The 13,047-nt window shown below is 50.9% G+C and overlaps 9 protein-coding genes across 9 annotated transcripts; 5 read left to right on the top strand and 4 right to left on the bottom strand.

Annotated features, from left to right (window-relative positions):
• Nucleotides 1–584: 584 nt before the first annotated feature.
• On the bottom strand, nt 585–1,587 carry CC1G_11451 (hypothetical protein; the record flags this gene model as incomplete). The annotated part of the gene is made up of 2 exons (XM_001837754.2): nt 585–1,256; nt 1,313–1,587. The coding sequence occupies 2 exons, from the start codon at nt 1,585–1,587 to the stop codon at nt 626–628; spliced, it is 906 nt and encodes a 301-aa protein (XP_001837806.2). The 3' UTR covers nt 585–625.
• A 544-nt stretch (nt 1,588–2,131) lies between these two features.
• On the bottom strand, nt 2,132–3,430 carry CC1G_15557 (hypothetical protein; the record flags this gene model as incomplete). The annotated part of the gene is made up of 6 exons (XM_002910969.1): nt 2,132–2,213; nt 2,311–2,402; nt 2,551–2,582; nt 2,657–2,740; nt 2,918–3,076; nt 3,286–3,430. The coding sequence occupies 6 exons, from the start codon at nt 3,428–3,430 to the stop codon at nt 2,132–2,134; spliced, it is 594 nt and encodes a 197-aa protein (XP_002911015.1).
• A 591-nt stretch (nt 3,431–4,021) lies between these two features.
• CC1G_11450 (hypothetical protein) lies at nt 4,022–4,464 on the top strand (the record flags this gene model as incomplete). Its single annotated transcript, XM_001837753.1, has 4 exons — nt 4,022–4,031; nt 4,087–4,188; nt 4,259–4,348; nt 4,400–4,464. 4 exons carry the CDS (start codon nt 4,022–4,024, stop codon nt 4,462–4,464), a joined length of 267 nt encoding a protein of 88 aa, XP_001837805.1.
• Nucleotides 4,465–4,977: 513 nt separating this feature from the next.
• Nucleotides 4,978–5,570, top strand: CC1G_11449 (hypothetical protein). The gene is made up of 4 exons (XM_001837752.2): nt 4,978–4,998; nt 5,062–5,109; nt 5,165–5,338; nt 5,397–5,570. The coding sequence occupies exons 1-4, from the start codon at nt 4,989–4,991 to the stop codon at nt 5,492–5,494; spliced, it is 330 nt and encodes a 109-aa protein (XP_001837804.1). The 5' UTR covers nt 4,978–4,988; the 3' UTR covers nt 5,495–5,570.
• A 324-nt stretch (nt 5,571–5,894) lies between these two features.
• On the top strand, nt 5,895–6,700 carry CC1G_11448 (hypothetical protein; the record flags this gene model as incomplete). The annotated part of the gene is made up of 4 exons (XM_001837751.1): nt 5,895–5,922; nt 5,977–6,117; nt 6,171–6,569; nt 6,621–6,700. The coding sequence occupies 4 exons, from the start codon at nt 5,895–5,897 to the stop codon at nt 6,698–6,700; spliced, it is 648 nt and encodes a 215-aa protein (XP_001837803.1).
• A 266-nt stretch (nt 6,701–6,966) lies between these two features.
• On the bottom strand, nt 6,967–8,603 carry CC1G_11447 (glycosyl hydrolase family 16; the record flags this gene model as incomplete). The annotated part of the gene is made up of 9 exons (XM_001837750.2): nt 6,967–7,116; nt 7,171–7,268; nt 7,320–7,460; nt 7,516–7,675; nt 7,736–7,852; nt 7,908–8,028; nt 8,081–8,197; nt 8,322–8,357; nt 8,410–8,603. 9 exons carry the CDS (start codon nt 8,601–8,603, stop codon nt 6,967–6,969), a joined length of 1,134 nt encoding a protein of 377 aa, XP_001837802.2.
• Nucleotides 8,604–8,995: 392 nt separating this feature from the next.
• Nucleotides 8,996–9,424, bottom strand: CC1G_11446 (hypothetical protein; the record flags this gene model as incomplete). The annotated part of the gene is made up of 2 exons (XM_001837749.1): nt 8,996–9,063; nt 9,118–9,424. The coding sequence occupies 2 exons, from the start codon at nt 9,422–9,424 to the stop codon at nt 8,996–8,998; spliced, it is 375 nt and encodes a 124-aa protein (XP_001837801.1).
• Nucleotides 9,425–10,005: 581 nt separating this feature from the next.
• On the top strand, nt 10,006–11,629 carry CC1G_11445 (hypothetical protein; the record flags this gene model as incomplete). Its single annotated transcript, XM_001837748.2, has 3 exons — nt 10,006–10,584; nt 10,637–10,882; nt 10,934–11,629. The coding sequence occupies 3 exons, from the start codon at nt 10,006–10,008 to the stop codon at nt 11,627–11,629; spliced, it is 1,521 nt and encodes a 506-aa protein (XP_001837800.2).
• A 644-nt stretch (nt 11,630–12,273) lies between these two features.
• On the top strand, nt 12,274–12,975 carry CC1G_11444 (hypothetical protein). The gene is made up of 4 exons (XM_001837747.2): nt 12,274–12,319; nt 12,375–12,527; nt 12,591–12,719; nt 12,775–12,975. Exons 1-4 carry the CDS (start codon nt 12,313–12,315, stop codon nt 12,837–12,839), a joined length of 354 nt encoding a protein of 117 aa, XP_001837799.1. The 5' UTR covers nt 12,274–12,312; the 3' UTR covers nt 12,840–12,975.
• The last annotated feature ends 72 nt before the right edge of the window (nt 12,976–13,047 follow it).

The raw sequence follows: 13,047 nt of genomic DNA, 5'->3' as shown, positions 1-13,047 counted from the left end.
GGTGTCGGCGGTTTGGCCGTACCGCCATGATGGGCAGTTCCGTCCCGGATTCCGGAGTGCGGGAGTTCGGCGAAGGGGGACCCAGGGGCGATGTCTCTGTAATCTCTCTCTCGAAGCGATCCTCATGGCCAATCTGAACAGCAGAATACAATCTGCGTTCTGATGCCCAACTCAGAATGACCGGACATTGTGATTGAATGTTTTAAGGATTTGATGTATGTGGTGAACAAGCTACATGAGGATGAGGAACTAGCCTTCCATCGAGGAGCAAATAATCTACAGCAATAAAGATACGAAAATGCGAAAGCGAAAGACGACGTTCACAAGGATGCCAGACTACCAAAAGCAAATAGAGGGTATAGGAAAACCGAAGAAGAAACCCAGATAGAAGAACGAAGGTTTAGTTGATACAGTTGAGGGAGTTGTGCGTCTACCAAAAAGCTAGTCATATGGATACAGTGGTGCTGCGGGCCTGTTGCGCAGACTTTGAGAATAGATGGTGTCATTTGGGTGGGATGGAGCACCCGACATTGAGGAATAATATTTTGGTTGTGGATGCGGTGGATGCAAGTCTATGTGGGATCTGGTCACGTTCGGTTCGAGTTTCAAGTCATGGTACCCTTGATCATCGCTGAGCGGCGGCAAGGTTGAGGGCTCCGAGGACGACTTCCCAGGCGAGGTCGACTGTATCCCAAAGCTCTGTGTCGTGGAGGCCGAGGGCGACCATATCCTGCCAGAGCTCCTTGACGCGTGCCGCATGCGTTGTCAGGGTTGTGAGGTTAGAGGAGGCCGAGGAGCAGAGGTAGGTGGAGAGTTGGTGAAGGAGGGTTCCCGAGGCCAGCGTCGATTGAACGGTATGGTGCGAGAGGTTGTGTAAGAACGCTGATGGGAGAGGGAAGAGTGCTTCGAGAACCGAGTGCAATCGATGATGATACATGAACTGGTGCAAGATGGAGAACGCTGCCGGGGAAGGGAGGGCGAGAGGAAGTACAGGAAGGTTAACCGTGGACCCTGCGTTCGACGACGAGGGGAGTCTTGGCAAGGAAGCGCAATGGGATGCAAGTACGATGGAGTGCACGGGGAAGATGGCGAGTGTTTCGTTTCCGGATGGAGATTTTGAAGAAGAAACGGCAAGAACATGTGTAGGATGAGCGTGGTGTGGCTGAACAGCTACGGATATCGAGGTAGGAAGCTGAGAACGAGGAATAGAAGTCGGCAGTTGGGACCTTGGTAGGCTCGAAATCCCAGAAAGCATTCTGGGAGGTGACATTCGTTAGCTGTAGCGCAGAATGTAGAAGATAAATACACGTACTCATTAGCCTTGGGTCGGAGACATCGTCGAATATATTCAACTGGGACGTTGCCCAGTTCGGGAGCGGCAGCCAGGATAGCGTCCCGAGACACCTCAGCGAAGGGTGGACGAGCCAATGTGCGGGGAAGTTGGACGCTGGGAGACGAGTGGGACATCATCGGGTGCCCGTGAGCGTGCATGTGAAGGATGGAGGGTGGGACGCGACTTGGATCATCTTTAACGGCGTCGAGGAGGAGAAGAGAGTGCCAGTTGTTTGATACCAGGATGACAGCCATAGCGTCGTTATATAACTTTCCTGGAGTCATTACAGCACATATCCAGGCCAATGTGATCGAGATTCTGGGATAACCTCTTTGGGCGAATCGTTTGTGGGCCGCCCAAATCCGGAAATCGCGTGCACCATGACTTTCGCCTGCAAATCTGGTTTTCTAGCGCGCTATCCCCTCGAATTGGCAGTTTTCTTGTTCGTCCATAAAGCTTCTTTCCTTTGCCTCAGCTTTTTAAGGTGTCTGGCGTCGCTCGTTTATCACCATCGTAACCTGCCTTGTATTTCTCGTCGTCATTTACAACGATTTACTTGTGGTTCTCTTCTAGCTGTAAATAAATGCTAAGGTAGTGGTGGATCCCTGAATGGGAGCACTGTGGGGTTTGTCAGTTGCTCGAGCATCGTTGGAGAAATGCAGGACCAATCTACCGACGGTTTTCCTGTGTTTTCAGGAGGAGATGAGGAAGCCAATGGGACCAAGCTGGTGGTTCAGAGTTGCCTTGTGCAGAACTTCCGCAATTTCACCCGTGGCCGGCATCAATCTTAGCTAATCGTCAATTCTTCTCGTTTTGGAACGTTGCTTGTCCCTTCCACCTCCCATCCTGGCGCCTCAACAAAGGGCAGTCTGAGTTTGGGCTAAAGCCAACGATACAGAATTCTCAAAACATATCAACTACAACCGCTGGTCGTTTATCTCTTGATATGTCTATTCCTTTCTTCGACCTCGTCACACCTTCTATTCGACACCTGACGGTTCCTCGACTCCTCGTAATCTGGCGACAGAACTTGCCATAACCTCATATCCTGATGGGCACGCCCGCAGGCCTTTGGGGGATCCTCATTTAGACTGAAAGGCTACCCATTACTGGAAACTCTGACGTCTAGTCGACCCTCCTCGGGTGATGTTCAGCTCTACAAACCCTTTATTGGCGACGATACACCTTTCAGACCCTGTTCAGGAATGCAGACTTACGGAATACTGCGAAGGAAGAGTTCTGGCAGCCCCTATCACCAATTCCCGAGTCGACCTCTCCGTAAGGTCTGCTGAAAATAACTCTTTTCTTCTCCTTCGCACGTACACCACTTGAGAAGTGTGCACCAGATAACATCGACCAGCTGCTGCGGCTCGATCAATCGTGGTTTCGAAACAGATACGGGCAATCCTAGGTTAACAGCATTCGGCTCTGCACGAGTCAAATCTTCGGCGATGCAGCGTCTCGAAGGCAGACGAAGCTATTCGGGTACGTCCTTGGCCTATATTCCATATCATTCTTCTCTCTCATTTCCCCTTCTCGCAGTCAGTATTGCTCTAAATTCATTATTCCATTCGACCGGATCACCTCTCTCTGCGGCGGAGGGTTGAAATTCGTTGCTTATCACCGTTGGGAAGGCTCCGAAGAGGCGGACTTGGATCGCCAATGGAGGTCGGAGGATTCGCATCCGATAGCTCTGGATGACGGAATGTGCCAATGTCCCCGGTGGAACCTCACGGAATCTGCCTGAAACGGGTGCCTTTACATTGGTCTATTGTTTGAACACTGACCCTTCCTTACAGCTATCACTTCTCTTCATTCCTCAAGAATCACGACTCCACTCCGTTCCGAAATCGTGTGCCTCGCGGAGGCAAACAATAGGCTTTAAGCTTCGAACAGGTGCTGCATTTTCATTTAAATAGAATGAAGATGTTTGGCTGTTGGAGCTATCTCACTATCACACTGCAATGTAGTCAAGAGCCGTGAGATAGAAACAGTATCGAAGTACGTTTTCACTAAGCATGCAACAGCCCCAATGGCCGACGGCGAGAGCTCGCCGCCGCAGCCTCGCCTACTGTACACTGGGTGCACACTGGCCATGAGAAGGGTGGCGCGTTAGCTAACGCCTGAGTAGTAATGATGCCGTGACTGCACCCCCCGCTAACGGCCTGACCATTCGGGACTCCAAAGCAAATCGGCGGGGATGTAGAACTTTGAGGAATAAATTCTACGACGGCTTTCACCCTCGTGTATCGAGTCCCAATCTAAGCGACGGAGGTAGGCATCAACGTTGTAAATTACGTCCAGCGCCTGATACACGAAAAACCAGAAATCCTATTGTGCTCGCTTAGAAGTACGGTACATGGTGACATCTGGGAATTGATTCCATCTCAGTCTGGCCAGGGTCCCTTTGGGAAGGGTTCCCAAGCAGGCACCCCTATCTAGCATCGACATCAGGTCCCAAAGCCGAGACTTGTCCTACGAAGACAGTGTTTCTCATAACAAGACATGCCCGTCATCATAGACGCCAGGTGGTGCAGAGGAGAGGTCAAACAGGGGACATTCCAGGAGTGCTGAACGATGAACTGCATATAACTCGACGAGGAACCAGGCGATTTTGCAATCAATCCCGCCCTATCCCACTGTCTGCCAGGTTCACTGCAAACCAGCGACATCTCCGAATACCTCAATATGCCCGTCCGTAAGTCCCTACATATCCACTTAAGGAGCGACATCTTCACGCGACCTTCTCATAGAATCAAAGAACGCCGGAAATGTAGCTGGTGGACTCAAGGCTTCCATCAACAACCCAAACGTCTCCGAGCAGGCCAAGGACAACGCTAGGCAACGCCTCGAGGGTGAGTATATAATGAGTATAGTATATTCCTCGCTTTTATCGGATACAGGTGCTTATGCCTTGGGTGTTAGATGAGGACCTTGGAGATATCACCGATAGAGAAAGTTCCAGTGACAAGAACGAAGGCAACGTCATCGGGGGATACAAAGCCACTCTGAAGAGTGAGTATTTGCACAAGCCTCATCCAAGAAGTGCATACTTAGAGAGACCAGATCCTCGAGTCTCCGAGGAAGCCAAGAAGAAGGCAGAGGACGTCCTCAAGGACAAAGATATCTGATCCTGTATATCACCATTCAGAAACTGATGTCATTCCTTTTGTCGTACAAGTAAAGACCCTTGAGCCTGTTTACTTCCGTTTCTACGAGCTCGCTGTACAGGACAGGATGCAGCTGAGAGGTTCGGTTTCGTCAAATTAGAGCGGAATTCTACGTATCACGACGACTATCCCCCGCTGTGGTCCGTGGTCGCGTCTACGGAACGCCCCCGCCGAAAACGGCAAGTCTCGCTCCAAATCCGATCACAAATAGGGGAAGCCCCTATCTCCTTCAGCAGTGGCACTATGACGCCAAATGTCTCTCACACGAGAATGCATGGGGCCATAATTGCTCCACGACACCACCACGAATCATACGCTGGGTGGAACTGACCCCAGTCCAAAACCGCAGTCCCAATCTCAACCACCATCAACGTAACCCCACTCATTAAGTCACAGTGGACGCAATATTGCCGGCCATCGTTTATAACCCGTCTGATTCCATCCAACGCTTTATTCAACGCTTTACGCACCCTCGAACTTCAGATATGTCGTCCAGTACGTGCAGAGGTTTCTCTCCTCCGAGGGATCGAGGCTGACTTGGGCGTTAACTCATTGAAGATCAACAGCAATCCCAGCGCAACCAGGTCATCCCTGAGGAGATGGAAGGTGCGTTATCGCTTCTTGAATTCACCTTCGTCTTCGAGCTGACAGGGGACTGTAGCCCAAAAGCACATTCACAGACACCGAGGCTCTGTGAACGAACAGGGACAAGCCGACTCACCCATATTCCGCGATGACGAGGCCTTTGCAAGGTACCAAATGGGCGACCCGAACCCACATCGGCAGGCAGACGAGAAAACCCAGGTGAACACCATGAACCAGAGCATTACTCAGAGTGAGTATTCCCTCTTATTATGGACCATTGTGTTCATTGCTTGAACGTTCCATTTTAGATCATCATGCTCGAGGAGGAGCAAAGGAGAAGGCGAAAGAGGGACCTAGGAGAGAAGAGATGGAGGATTTGCAGCCTCAGCTTCGGGAGATGCTCTAGATGTATTTTCCCAGAATTCGACCTTGACAACTGTACATTATGCATCTGAATGACTGAATGACACACCAAATGCCCTAATCGTCCATTGTAGCGCGTTTCGATCGACGACCCCGATGACGCCCGTCCAGCTGTATCGCTCGAACCCCTTTCTCTCCCTATACTGAACCAAATGACATGCACCTGACTGCGGGTTGGGAGCCGCTCGTCATTGGAATTTAGTACCTCCTGTCCGTTTTTCGACGTTCCTGACTGAATTGAGTTTCTGCCTAGGGGAGGGAATGAATCATGTTTGAGATGCTAGCCATGGTATATAATCCTCAAGGATGGCGAAGGATGCAAGACAACATTCCCTTCCCTTCATTTCATACCACATACAGACCCACTTTCATACTTAGCAATTATGTCCAATCCTCTCGGAGCTGGTAAAGGTGAGTGCTCCGTGTACTGGCACTACCGAACACCGTTCTTACACCTTGCGAAAGGAGACCTCTCTGGCATCGTCAATAACCTCAAAGGAACCATCGACAACCCCGGTGTACCCATCCTTCAGAGGCAGCAAGCGCAGCAGCAACTGCAGTCCCTCATCAAGGCCAACATCGACCTTGGCGGTATCCTGAGTACCCGTATGCCAACCTCCCTTCGTCCCGAGAGACATCTAATTGACCCATATTGACAGAGGAGATAACCCATCTCCTCTCCCCTATAAGCGGCGCCGTCGGTGACGTAGCTGGAACCGCTGGTGGCCTCGCCGGAGGGCTCACTGGTGAACAAGGCGCTGGCGGTGTCCTCGGTGGCCTGACTGGAGGCGGGGGCGGTGGAGGAGGTCAGCAGCAACAGCCCCAGTCCGGCGGCGGTGGTATCCTTGGCGGTGGTGATCAAGGGCAGAAACAAGGCGGCCAGCAAGGCTCTGGCGGCGGGGGAGGCCTCCTTGGTGGTGTTGGCGGTATCCTCGGCGGTGGGTCTGATAGCCAGAGTCTCCCTGGCTCCCTCCTGGATGTCAACGTCGGTCCACAGAAGGAGCCAGCTCCCACAGCGGATAGTCAGATCCTGAAGCATTATATCGGGACCTTACAGAGTGAGTGGCCATTCTCGTGTTCGATGTTGCGGTTTGGTAACAATGTTGCAGATCCCAATGCTTCCCAGACGGCGAAGAACCAGGCCAAGAAGGTCTTGCAGGATAGCGGTATCGATCTTTCTTCCGTGTAATCCGGTTACGGTGTCCTATTGAGTGTAAAGTAGTCGCCCCTTCTTTTGCGCTTCGTACCGTCATTATTAAACAGTCGCATTGTCCGAAGAAATCTGTCCCATTTTAAGATAGCCCGACCAAGTCATGAAATCCAGCGACCTGCGTCTATTCCCGACCAATTCCATTCGATAGGATAGTTGATTCCCTGGTCATTTCCTAAATACTAGTAAGTGTGTCATGAAAGCAATAATCAAAGCAGGTCGTAAATGTCCGTGTCTATGTTCGTTTAGTTCATGAGAGCAGCGCCAACGAGAGGGACCAAGGCGAGAGATCCCAAGACGTTTCTTGAAGCCGCTGATTTGTTTGGGTCGACAACCTCGGCATAGATAGGTTGCTTTCGGTAAACCTTCATAGAGTTAATGCTCCATGTTGCGTTCTAGAAAACAGTTTTGAGCGCAATTATTGAAAGAAGTTTGAAGAGTTGACGTACGACGAAGTTGGCTGGGTCCATGAGGCGATCCGGGCACGTTCCCGGGCAACCACTGGTGGCATATGAATTGCCAGCCCAATCTCCACAGAAGGTGATATCTAGAGTAATCATTCAACAGCCAGTGAGGTCGGTGTCGTAAACATACGTACTCAAGATAACTGTGTGGTTACGGAAGTACTCCATGATGTTGCATTTGCCAGGACCAAGTAATGCGGATGGGTCTCCCCAGTTCCTGGGATTGGGATTACCCTCCGTGATGTCCTTTGGAATGGCAGCTCGGTAGAAGGACCCTAATGAAAAATGTTCAGCACAAGTATGGGAGAACAGGGCAGTGTCAGCACTCACAAACAGCGATACCATTCTCATCCCATTTCATGGCAAACACGCCTCCTCCTTGCTCATCGAAGTAAGGTCCGTAGGAGGCTCGGCTCCATTCTGTGATACTGCAGCCTGCGTTTTGGTTGATATGTGCGTTGCACTCGACTGCGGGTCCTCCAGATTTGATCTAGAAAAAAGAGGTAAGGAATATAATACTTGGACGAGACGAGACTTGATTATAGCGCACCGAAACATTGCCCGTGAAGCTTTCTTCTGTGTCAAGAACGCAGCCGGGTTCTGTGTGCCATGCAATTTGGTTATGTTCGTTGTCGTGGACACCTTCAATGATATCGATCTCGCCGCTCTGTAGATAGAAATCCTCAGTGGGCTGGCCAACACCCCGAACCGGATCTACATACCACTGGCCAATTGTCTCCCGTACTCCACCAAGCAGGCCAGACGCCACAGCCCCAAGGTGCCGTGTTCAAGTCCAAAATGAAGAGGCCGGTGGTATATCGTTTGATTGTGTTAATCCGCACGCTTGAAAGCAGGTCAGCGAATCTGGCTCTCTTGGATAGGTCTGGAAGCTCACCTTGAGCGGAATTCGCCTCTAGGCAAGTGGGAGGTATCGTCGGCTTTCATGACCACTATCCCGTCGTCTTGGACATAAGCAAGCCTTCGTGCAAACGCTTCTTCTCGGGATACATATCTGCGCGCGAGTGGTCAGCCTTGGGCTGTCACGGTCAAGGTCGGTCCAGCAACATACCGAACCATTCCACTACAGGGTTTTATTCGTCAGCTCTAGGATGATGTACATTGAGTATCGGACGTACTTTGTGGGATCGGTCCAATTGAAGAATTCGAAATGGCTGCAAATGGTCATTCATTGCACTAGGAAGAAGGAAACAGACCACTACATACTCGAAGAAGTCGTGTCCCTTGTAATCATCCTCCAACAACCAGACAAATGGCGTTCCATCCCTATTCCTATCGAGATATTGGTTTCGTCGTTCGAGTGGTTCGCTCCGGTTTCGGGAAGCCGTAGATGGAGAAGCAAAGAAAGCCAGGCATAACAAAGTCGTGGCAGAGGCGAGGCGCGGCCACTGAAGATGCATAGTAGGTTGCGCTCAGTCCAGGAGGCAGTCTAAGGGTATTCGTGAGTCGTAAAGAAGAGATGGGGTATCCAGATAATGAAGGGGCGCTTTAAGCTGTCGACAAATCGTCGAGGCTGTGGTGGTGGTGCAAAAGCCTCGTGTTCACCATTCCGAACAATGAGGCCGGACGAGGTTCGTTTTCCAGGTCGGCATCAGTTGATATCCCCATTCGAACTCTCCAACGTTTTGGTGAGGGCCTTCATTGACGCCGAAAATCCCAACTTCTCGACAGTTGATCATCGTTCTCGTACACCTTCGAGACATGAGACGACTTGATGGTCACAGAAAATACATTTGTAGACGAGATTTCATCGCGGAAAGGTACTATAATTCAAGTGCACACGGCCAAATGTCTACAAAGCGCCATGTTTCTTCAAATAATCTCTGGCATGCTGCTTGGCCGCTTCGCTCACGTTAGGATCTTGGAGCCCATCAGCAAAACAGTCAGCATAGGTGGGTCATCATGACCACTCACTTTTGAGAGTAGCCTTATATCCCCCCTCAACACGGTCTTGGTGGATTTGGCTCTTCCTCCCCTCCTCTTGCTTTCGAAGAGTCTCAGCCTGACTCGGGCGATGACTGGAGGAAGAGGGAATGTGGTCCGGATCAACGCCCATCTGTCGGAGCCTGTCGCGAGCGCTATTCTTTGCTTCCTCGGAGTCTCGAGGGTTGTGGATCACAGACTTGAGGGAGCCAATGACACGCTCTTGATGGGTCTCTGCGCTAAGGTCAGGTATGGGCCTCGAAACAGGAGTAGTTTGCATACGGGGAGTTGGAGGCATAGTGGTAATGGTGGGTTGGAAGAGATTCTTTGAGTCTTTTCCAGTTATAAAAGTTGAAACCAAGGTCAGACACTCCAATCGGCGGCACCTGAATCAGGGATGGAGTTCTGCACACGAACGGAATTCATTCTATCCTTCATTAATCTGGTGCAACAGGGAAATATAATTCATACTCATCGTATATAGGTGTACTTCGTGGGAGCTGCAGTCAAGTCTTGTCAGAGTGAAGCGGCTGGGCGCTTGTCGGAGTTCCGATGATACTGCCAAGCCATGATCGGGCTTCCCTGCAGCCATCAAAATCTTCTTTCACCACAACCACCATCTCTCTTCGAACAGTTATCGCTATCATATCATAGTAACAGCAACTATCCACGCCTTCTGTCTGGCATTCAAAGTGGAGAAATCTGGGGTAAACCCAGGCTTGGATTGCAGAGTATGACGTCAAACCAGTCGGAACCACCAGAACACGACCCACCGTTTGCTGTGCTCGTCGTGGAGCGAATTACCACAACGACGGGAACATATATACGATGGGGCGACTAACCTCCAGAACCCTTCTCAGGATACCATCTATACCACACATGCTCTACGACAAGAATCCACCGTACCCACACTACGACCACTTGCCCTACGCCAAAGAGCCTTGGAAGTCTTTGTACGTTTTCCAGAGGCTTTTCACGACCCTGGCTCTCGTGCCTTGGTGGGTCGCGTATTACAGCGTCGTACCGAGGTCTTTTCGACCCCGCGAATCGTGGAACCTACGGCAGATCGTCAATGTTAACTTTACCCGAAGGATATTCAAGGTTACGGAGGTTGCTGGCGTCACATGGGGAACGAGGGATCCTACGGTCGCCCCGGATCCTTCGTCGTTGAAGGAGACCGACTTCGTGTGGGTGGAGCCATTGAAGGAGGAGTTTAGAACAGGGATCCTGAGGGAGGAGGAAACGCCGCCGTACATGAAGGTTGGATGTTACGTCTGGCCCGGCAAGGACAAGACCTTGAGGGGTAGAATGAAGGCGAAGTTGCGTCCTTCGACTAGCGCACAAAAGGACGACGACCGGGTCCATTTGGTTGGGGTATTCATGCATGGAGGTGGATATTGCCACATGTCGGCACACGAGTCCTCGCGCACCTCCCGCATGCCCCGTGGGTTTATCCAGGTATGTGACTCTTGAAATTCACCGATGTTACTATCGTTAACGACGCCTTCAGCGAGGTATTCTGGATGAAGTTTACTCGGTCGAATACAGGTTGCTTCAAGTTGCTCCATTCCCTGCCGTCGTGCAGGACGCTGCCACAGTCTACAGCCATGTCGTCGAAAAATACACCGCCGAAGGAAAACGTTTCAAAATCTTCCTCATTGGGGATAGCTCTGGAGGAAACCTTGTGCTAGCCCTTGCCCGCTGGCTGCGGGATGAAGGCAAACTACGTGTGCCAGACGGGCTTGTACTTCTTTCGGTAAATAAACTACTGCCCTTCGAAAATCTGGTACTGACAATTGTCAAACAGCCGTCCTGCGATACTTCACACAACCTGCCACAGACACTGTCCTCCTACATTCCTCGCCCTAACCAATGGAGCGACTATCTCGTGGACAATCCAGAACCTCGAGCCCTCCTCCAGCGAACCTTCCTCGGATTCAAGCATCAAGAAGGCCCTTCAACCCAAGAAGAGGAACTGCGTCTCATGCGAATCGTTCACTCCGAGTATGTGTCACCCTGCTCGCCCATCGTACTTGAACGTTGGGGTCACACCGTCGTGCAAGACCCTGAGGGCGAACATTCGCGCAACTTTTGGAAGTACGGACTACCTAACCTACCTTCATACATGAAGTCCACCCGCGTTCCCGCCAACCTCGATGCGTTGAAGAAACTCGGCGGGTCCTGGGTCGACAGCGACAACCCCTACCGCAAAACTTGTCAATTCCCCGGCCTGTTCGCTTCGTTCCCCAAGACGATCATTGTGTGCGGGGATGCGGAGCGGCTTGTTCGGGAAGTGAGGAGTTTGGCTAGTGCAATGAAGAAGGACGGGGTGGATTTAACGATGTATTGGGCACCGGATGCTTGTCATGATCCACTTATGTTGAACGAATTTTGGTGGGACAAGAAGGTTTTGGATGGGATTTGGGAGCAGATCGATCTGTGGAGTAAGGAATTCGGGGAGAGTGGTACCTCACTCAAGGCAGAGGAGAGCAAGGGGGCTTAGGTGGCGGCCGTTTCTTAAGCTTATAGGATGTTTGATACCAACCTGAATTTCGAGTCTTTCCCTCCAACACTTCTCTGAATTTGTATCTCCTGGATTGGATTTCCTGTATCAATACGAGTGTACTTCTATGTTCATTTTTACTTTTTGAAGCGTCTTTCTCGCCTTGAATCATAATGACGCATATTTGACCGGCTCCAACCTGCGAGGCATGCTCTGTGACCTCAGAATAAATACTTGGAACCAAATGCGGCAGCTTCCTAAACCGAATGGTCCGAATTGAGATTTGGGATTCACCGCGGTCAAAGAAAAGTAGCATATCTGTGAAGTAGCTATCTTGTCTACCGGGTTTCAAAGTGTTATGGAAGGGACGGCGCGCCCTGAGTTCGGTATGTTGGAAATGATCCACCGTAACTTGATGCCGCAGACATCGCTCGCCCAACTGCAACTCCGCTTCTCGTTGCTTCTACCGCGCTGAATGAAATGGGTGGCACAAAGTGACGACAGTAATTGCGTATCTCTACGCATATTTTGAGACCCCATCGACATCATGATATGTGACTCCAGGCTCCAGGAATAATCGGCGACGCGGATATATAAAGGCAGGACTCCTCGTCGAGGAAGGTCAGAACATCCCAAAGCAATTCGTTCACAACTTCAATTGAATACCGTCGCTCACCTTTATCATGCCCAGTAGGTTTTCAATGCCTTCCAAGTCGCGCAAGGTTTATTGACTGCTTCTTCGCAGCTGAGAAAGATCCAGGAAACGTTGCCCGTGGTCTGAAGGCTGCGATCAACAACCCTCGGGTTTCTGAACAAGCCAAAGAGCACGACAGAGAGCGCCTTCGCGACATGGGCGAGTCCGTCCCTGGAGAGGAGAACACCAGCACCGTTCCCAAAGGTACGCTGCCATTTAGGCTTTTCGAGACGAGGTTGCTGATGAACCCGCTCCCTCTGTTTCCAGGTCAAAGGTCCTCGGGTTCAGGCGGCAAAGACCTCGAGGATGAGGACGTCGAGTACGAAGAGGAAGAGGAATCATCTGGTGGTGCTGACCGGACTCGAGTCATGGCTGGTTACAAGGCGACTTTGAAGAGTGAGTACTCCTTGGGGCAATGTGTCAAGAAGCGTTTGTTGACTGATAATCGTAGATCCCAATGTCAGCCAGAGGGCAAAGGATCATGCTGCTGAGATTCTGGAGCAGAATGACCTTTAGTTCTTCCCAGTCGATTGAAGGCAGAATATTTGCTACTGACCGCTGAATGTGAATCTCCATGAGTGGATATGTTCGTTGCCCCTGACAGTTGTACAGTATAATGAATAACAATCTCCAACTGTTTTTTTTTACGAGACTGAGAGCATCGCAGATCGCCGTTAGACGTTAACCGTCGCTAAACCACAGAGCAGGGTAACAGAAAAGAACG

This window comes from Coprinopsis cinerea (genome assembly GCF_000182895.1).
Source record: "Coprinopsis cinerea okayama7#130 chromosome 6 map unlocalized cont3.6, whole genome shotgun sequence".
Taxonomy (NCBI): domain Eukaryota; kingdom Fungi; phylum Basidiomycota; class Agaricomycetes; order Agaricales; family Psathyrellaceae; genus Coprinopsis; species Coprinopsis cinerea.
The sequence above is the reverse complement of the archived record's forward strand: the minus strand, read 5'-3'. Positions and strand labels throughout refer to the sequence as shown.